The 8,080-nt window shown below is 37.0% G+C and overlaps 1 protein-coding gene across 1 annotated transcript; it reads right to left on the reverse strand.

Moving 5' to 3' along the window:
• Positions 1 to 4,296: 4,296 nt before the first annotated feature.
• On the reverse strand, positions 4,297 to 6,843 carry uts2b (urotensin 2, beta). The gene is made up of 4 exons (XM_077204099.1): positions 6,595 to 6,843; positions 6,321 to 6,446; positions 4,645 to 4,688; positions 4,297 to 4,545 (listed from the first exon to the last, which is right to left on the reverse strand). The coding sequence occupies exons 1-4, from the start codon at positions 6,698 to 6,700 to the stop codon at positions 4,435 to 4,437; spliced, it is 387 nt and encodes a 128-aa protein (XP_077060214.1). The 5' UTR covers positions 6,701 to 6,843; the 3' UTR covers positions 4,297 to 4,434.
• Positions 6,844 to 8,080: the final 1,237 nt, after the last annotated feature.

Raw genomic sequence — 8,080 nt, forward strand, 5'->3', positions numbered from 1 at the left:
ATTTTGACTGCTTCCTCTCAAACTAGTCTTCTGTTTAGTTCATCCGCATCGAGCTGAATCACCACAATTAAGCAAACCAGCAATGAGAGGGGTGATATTCTTTCCTGATTGAGTTCACCCAATCCAAATGGATGATTTGAATGAGGCCTTAAATAAGTTTTTCTGTTGTTACACACAGTGTGTTAATTCATTCTCTCTCTTCTCAATTTCAAATAATATTTTTCCACCATACAGGTGTCTGAAAGATGTCAAGCAATGGTATAAAACTCTTTAAGTTATGGCAGAGAATGTCTAATAAGGGGAGAACTTCCACTCTCAGTAAACTTCCGGCTTCTGAACTGGTTGCAGTTCCACTCTGGATCCATATGAGGGCGCTCACAGGATGAGTGCAGAATGAAGGGTCAATGAAGGTATACCCCTCAAAATCCACTTTTCTCAGGATGTTGTACGAAAGGAGATGCAAAGAAATTATACAATGCTGGGTGTTAGATTTTTTAGACTCACTTATTTGCTTTAAAAAGTCTTTTTAAATGTCAATGACGTCATACACATCGTACGACCAGAGAACTGCTTTACGGCAATCCTTCAGTCACTTTGGTGCTTTTGCGCTCTGCACTTCCTTTTCTCTGGAGGCATCAACAACACAGCTGACACAGGTAAATACACGTGCTAGAAGAGTTTTTGTTTGGTTGTTTTAAAAGACCACGCCGAAAATACACACACATTCTGGCCCCGCTTCGGATGCTGAAGGGGGTGGATTGGAATCCACTGCTGCTTCAATGTATATGTAATGATTGATTATAATTTAGGTATTAATTAATATTTTTCCTTCTAAATATCAAATGAGTTGAATGACTTCTCTGGAGATTTTACTTTATTTATATAAGTTACCAGTGTGATTACTGAAATGTTCTTTTCATGTATTCTTTAATGTCTGTATTTGATATCTGAATGCAGTGCTTGCTTATTTAACCCAGCTTCCAGAAATGAAATAGGGACTTGTTTTGTGTTTGAGAAAGGTCTTCAATGTGTTAAAACATATAGGGGTCATTGAAGCCAATAGTTTAAGGGGCCATTTCTTTGTTAAAGCCTTTCTTTCCAGTTAGACTAAAGTTTAGCTATCCTTGAGAGAAAGAACGCATTATCTTGATGTTTTGAGAGGACTCTCCTGTTTATAGTGAGAGACTGGCCAAATCCAACCTTGGAAAAGCTGTGTGTCGGTGTGTGTGTTAGTCTTCTTGGTAACAGGTTAAGGAACCACTGGCATTATTGGAGATTGACTGAGTTGTTGTTCTGGACATGCTGGCGCCCAGCAACCCAAATCTGCGACCTGGAAGGTCATGACGTGCCTAACTTCAGCTGCATAATCGATGGAGATATGCTTCAGTCTATCTGTATATGTGTGGAAAATTACTGTGTTTATCTATTTCATAGCCAATGAGAATCATTCATCCTGTAAGCAATGACGTAGCTTAGACCTTGGAAATCGTATAACTGCTGTGATCTTTGTAACTGACTGGGGCGGCCTACGAACTCCTGTGCGAGTATTGAAGCTGACTTCTGCTGATGAAACTGCAGACTATCTTCAGTAAATATTTTCTTTAATTTTTTATAATTCTGACTCTGGGTCTTCATTCTTCATATCTGGTTCTGGGTCTTTAACTGTATACCCCTTACAATGCCATCAAGCGGTATCTCTGGTCGTAATGAGTCCTTTACTGACCAATCGGCGTTCATTAGCAGAATGCTAGATTGTTATGGGCAACAACAACTCAACCTGTAAGAAATCGAAAGGACATAAGTACTCGTTCATTCAACTTTCGAACTATAACCCATGTTGAACTTACAAAACCTACAATCAAATCTGAGATATCTCAACAGCAATCAGGTGAAAGAGACAAATTTAGCCGTCTAGCTCCATAGACTCCCATTAATTTTGCACTCATGGGCGATCGCCCCCAGTGGAACTCTGGTGGAACTACAACCAAATTTCATTACAATAGGACTTAATAGGGAGTGGCCAGGCTCTCCGTAGACGGGCTCTGGTTATGGTGTTATGACTGTAATCTGAAGATTGGGTTGATGGTTGAATGCGTAGATCGGTGTGTCAAAAACATAACTGGGTCACATTTCTCCCCAAAATAAAAAAAATACAAATATAATTAAAGCTGCAAGCAGCATTTATCGGGGTTCAAGCATTTAAGGCCTTTAAGCACATAAGGCAATTTACTAAGGCAACATGGTTTTTAAAACTTTTTGACAGTTATAGTGCCACCTATTGTCCGATCTCAATAAAATTTTGCATGCCTGTTTAGAATGTTATATCACATATGCTCATCAATTTTCGTAAAGTTCTGAGTTTTCGTTTTATAGGCTTTTGAGTGTGTTTTTCCACGGCCATTCTATAAATGACCCTGTTATAGCCATCCAAATGCAAAAGTTCAACTTTTTTTTGATAATTATTGATCTAGAGGCCAGAGAATTGTACTGCACTGGTTTGGTTCCGATCAGGACTAGTTTGCAAAAGTAGGTTTTTAACATAATCATGAATATTTAATGAATGATTTGATTGATAGCAGTGGTTTTTGAAGCAAAGTTGTACACTATGAGATCTACCAAATAATATGCACCACGTAATTACAGAGCCATAAAGCTCGTTAGCGCCAACTAGTGGCCGATTTCTTTCAAAATTCTTACAGACCTATGAGTCGAACATGCCCACCAAGTTTCATTCTGATCCGCCTCTGTTAACCTTGTCTAATAAGTGATCAAACTTCATTGGCCGATGGCAGCTATGTTATTCGATAAACACAAATGTTTCATACACACACATGGCACCTTTATGGAAGCTTGTTTCCGCCACAAAATGAAAAATAAAAAAGGTAATTGCGACTTTTTATCTCACAATTCTGACTTTATTTCTCACAATTGCGAGTTTACATCTCGCAATTCTGACTTTGTTTCTCAGAAATGCGAGATATAAAGTCAGAATTTTGCGTGATATAAAGTCGCAATTGCGTGTTATAAAGTCAGAATTGTGAGTTATAAAGTCGAAATTGCGTGTTATAAATCAGAATTTTTTTTCTCCCTTTTTGTACATTTTGGTGCACAGATGTAAAAGATTACATTTATTTGATTGCATTAAAGAGAGTGTGATTTCACTGTGCCACGTCTCTACTAATAGTGAATCTGTAGTTTAAGATACTTCGAAAACAGAAAGAAATATTTAATGTTCAATTTTCTGTGCTTTTTATTGTTAAATCCCAGAATCGTCTTCAGAATAAGTTTTGCGATTCCTAAACGTTTCTGTGCATGTGTTGGGTGTGTTTGCGCGCTACTGTCACGTGCGTGACACACGGTCTCGTGTCTCTCACGGAGGAGCGACGACGGTGAAGGAGGAGAGAGGACAGGCCTGGATTTGATTTTATGTGTTTTCATGTGGAAACTGTCGTCCGTGAGGGACTACTGCCTTTATTTTCGTTTTGTAAGCTATTTGTTTATTTATTCAAATCTGTTGATTGTTCGCCGGTTCCCGCCTCCTTCTTCCCACAACATCTAACCTTGCTAAAGTGTTATAATAGTGATTGCTATATAAGTGATTTTATAATATGAATGCAAAAGCACCTGTGAAAAGACTTTAATAAGTAGAATGAACAGCAGAGAGCAGTAGAAGACCACTTATTGGCTCACTTTCATTTGAAACATCTTGTTATCCATCAGTAAAACAAAGCAGTTTCTATTTTCTCTCCATTAAGCATGCTTACACAATACACACAGACACACACACACACACAGACAAATGTTTTCAATGTTTTTGGGGTATGTTATTGTGAAAATATCTTTCAATTGTCTGTAAGCATTTCACATATTTCTTTGTGATCTAATAATATACAACTATATTACCAGTCAATCATCATAATAAAAATATTTAAAATATCTCATTATGCTGCTGCTCCCCTGTAGTGGACAACCGTGGTATTACAGTCTCCATCTTATAGTTGAAATGAATGAATGGGAATTTGTTTTTTCTATGTAAAAAGCCATTTTGTCTAAAATTCAGGGAAATATTTTTTGACACCACATAACTATGAATAAAAAAACACAATGACTTATATGCCTATATGATCCTCATATTTCTCAGTTTTTATCTACTTTTGTATTTTGTCACTTTTAATGGTCTGAAGTATTTCACATTTACATGACAACATCCAAAACCATTTTTCTTAAACATATTTACTTTATTTACATCAAAACTAAAGAGCAGGTATGTACAAATACATTTTCAGCTATTTTTCCTACAAACATAAATCTATTTTTTTGCAAGTTTAGTGCATCAGGCCCACAAAGTGTGTGCAGGAGTGTTGAAAACGACAGGTAAAGCTCATGAGAACACACGTAAGTGTTCAAGTGCACCAGTGTATTTCACTGGCAGATTCAGACACAGTATTTCCAGAAACACTCAGTGTTACTGCCTCGCTTGCGATACTGCTTCCTGCCAGCCAGGAAACGACTCAGAGGATTCAACAACTGCTTTTCCAGCAAGACCTGAACGACAAACATAAGCAAATATATTTCAATAAAACTTCATCACTGTCTCTTGATATAATATTGAATGATGATAGGGGTTTCAATAAAGTCAGTTACGTCTTTTACAGCTTGACTCGGGACAAATCCAGCTGTTCTGAGGCCTGTGAGGAAGAAGAATAAAGCCAGAAGAGAGTGAGTTGCAGTCCCATCTGTGTTTAAGTTACTATAATACAGGATCAATGTAAGAAAAAGTGGGAAAACTTTATTTTACTTTATTTCCTTGTTACACCTTACATGTAGTTGCTGTAGTAATAACTATAAATTATGCATAATTACATGCAACTAACCCTAAACCAAACCTTAATCCTACCCTAACTCTGTAGTAAGTACATGTTGTTCATTATTATTAGTCAGTACTTAAATGTATTATTACACTGTAACAATGACACCTTAAAATAAAGTGTAACTGAAAAAGCTTCAATAAACACACCCTTAATAGATTTATTATTTCTATCTAATGTCTTGGTAACACTTTTCAAAAGGGTCTCATTTGTTCGCATTAGTTAATGCATGAATTAACAATGAGCAATATGTTTTTACAGTATTTATTAACCTTTGTTAAACCACAAATGTGCATGTTAGTTCACAGTGCATTAACTAACATTGACAGATGGGATCTTAAAATGAAGATTAACATTCGCTCAGATAAATAACTGCTGTAGAAATATTGCTCATTGTTAGTTCATGTTAACTAAAGTATTTAAATGAATAGTTCAGCCATGAAACTTAAAACCTGTCTTAAAACTCATTTATTTTCTTTGGCTTTTAACTCAGTTTGAGGGTTGACTTTCAGTTTTGTATTATTGTTTTATGTATTTTTATTGTTATTTATTGTTTTGTTATTTCTTTTATTGTCTTTTAATTGTATGTTATTGTTTATTTCTAGACTGTGTTCAGCACTTTGGTCAACAGTGTTGTTTTTAAGGTGCTTTATAAATAAAGGTGGATTGGATTGGATTGGATGAAACTCTGTTTCTGTTCTGGGGTTTGTTTCCCAAAAGCAGCGTTAGCCAAATATGATCGCAAGATCTGTTGAATTGTCTTGGTAACGACGGAACGCGCCCCTGATTGGTTAGTTCAGTGTAAAGTTCTCAGCCAATCAATTTCACATATCCATTACCATTTCCCATTTATAACCATGACGCATTCAAACGAATGTACTCTCTGCACACATACAAAATCTGCAAAAACATATTCTGTCCCTCCACCTCCCCAGCACCACCTGCCCTGATCTGCTACTGGCGATTTCCCTTTCTTTCGACAGCATGTTTCCATTCATTTATGTTCTGAGCAATTTGCAGAAGAAAGTTGTACTTGCTCTGCAGAAGTGTAGCAAATCTGCCACGACTCAACCTATGTACATTCTATTTACATTAATAAAATGTTTTGCAAACTATCCCGAGAGTTATCATGATTGAACCAATGTTAATGCATGAAATTGTTGTGTTTCCGATGTCTTATTTGCTTCTCCTACACAGCAATGAATGCATTTCTCAGATGTTTTTCCTAATGAAGAAAGACCCCAGTAACCTCACATGCATCTCTATTTGAGACTAACATTTCACTTTAAATTCTCCTGAGACCAAATGATCTGATCTTTCTGTATGACAACTAACTATTTTTATTCTTTCCCCTCAGGAGAAAGCCTCATGAAAAAGCAAGATCTAAGCACTGAAGTTTTCCTGTGGATTGACTAAGTTTCAACATAGAGCATATTTAAAGCAACAGCTCACCATCACTGCTGATGTCACCGGTGATGAGGGACGGGTAACCGAATCCCGCGGCACCCTGGGACAGATACGCTTGTTCCGAGTAACTCAGGTCTTCTGGACTGACCGCCTGCTCCTCTTCTACAAGAACTACAGATAACACAATTCAGTCTCGAAGAATGGTTATGATATGCTCAGCTCTGGGTTGTTGGATTGTGAACATGCACATTTTGTATCTTGTATGCTCAGACTAACAGGAGGCTGTCAGTGTGTGTGAAGGAGAGCAGAGGACACTTACCAGGCCTGGTGTAGCTCATCTCTGCCGGATGGACCACCGGATGCCCCAGCAGAGGCTCCAGGACGGTGAGAAGCAAGGCAAAAAACAGAAACAGTTTACACATCATGATGACACGTAGACACACACAAACTCTTCCTTGTGCGACTTCAGCCAGGAGATCTCATCTCAAAGTGTCTGTCCTGGACTTATATACCCTCCATCACTGGCCATGTCATCTCCTCCCAACCTTTTACATATCCTGTGCTTGTAAATTCACAGAGGATAAATTAATGTATCAATAAAACTGAAAGACAGATGCGGGTCTGTGCGTCAGGGATGGGATGTAATCCAGACGCGTTCATAAATCCCACCGAACGCAGGTGGGAAACGGTACTTTGTGTTAGAGCTTGCGGGATGAGTCGGCCAGGCAAATTGCCCACTTAATTCATTTATTTAAGAGGCTGCGAGATTTATTTCCCATGATGCCTACTGCGGTTCCTCAAGTGTTTCATCCTTACGGTCCTTCGCAGCTTCTATTTTAAGAGACTCAGAAACGGGATAGATTGGAAATGGCAGACAGAAAGAGTAACCAATATGTTTAATGGTGTAAAATAAATAAAAAGGTGAGAGCTATTCTGGCCTCAGAGCTCCATGTCAATCTACTTTATTAGTATGAGTGATGGACACACTGCTGACTCTGTAACCCACACATCTATCTATCTATCTATCTATCTATCTATCTATCTATCTATCTATCTATCTATCTATCTATCTATCTATCTATCTATCTATCTATCTATCTATCTATCTATCTATCTATCTGTCTGTCTGTCTGTCTGTCTGTCTGTCTGTCTGTCTGTCTGTCTATCTATTTGTCCATCCGTCCATCCGTCTGTGACCTACGTAAGTGTCTTAATAATTTTTGGAGCCACTGTATAAATTAAATATCCTTTTCTGCCTCTTCAAATATACTTTCTACTAATGACCGGTTGAGTAGGCATATTATATAGGATGTTATTAAAATCGGTCAATACTGCATTGTAGGTAACAAAACAAATAGTGTAAAATATCCATTCATACGTTACTCTGTAGCCTGTCACTTCATGAATTTGCTGAATAAAATAACTTTCTTAATATTTTTATTATATAGTAACCTCTTTATAAAAGCACTATCACATAAACTATCACACTTTAAGTGCAAAAAGTAGTTAGTTTTGAACATATTGTATATAGTACAAACAAATGTGCCAAATACATTAAGAGGCCAATTATATTGTATTATAAATACATTGCCATCAATATTATAAACGGTTGTGCTGCTTCATATTTTTGTGAGAACCATGATGCATTTTTTCAGGATTGTTTAATGATTATAAAGTTCAAGATAACAGCATTTTAATTCATATAATTATTATAGAATAGTTTGTGGACAATGTATTTTTAGGTTTTGTAACCATGTACAAGTCATTTCTGTATCTTTTTTTATTAATTCAATGCATCCTTGCTG

The sequence above is a fragment of the Siphateles boraxobius genome, unplaced genomic scaffold, assembly GCF_051911475.1.
Source record: "Siphateles boraxobius isolate OS27281-9 unplaced genomic scaffold, OSU_SipBor_1 5, whole genome shotgun sequence".
Classification (NCBI taxonomy): Eukaryota; Metazoa; Chordata; class Actinopteri; order Cypriniformes; family Leuciscidae; genus Siphateles; species Siphateles boraxobius.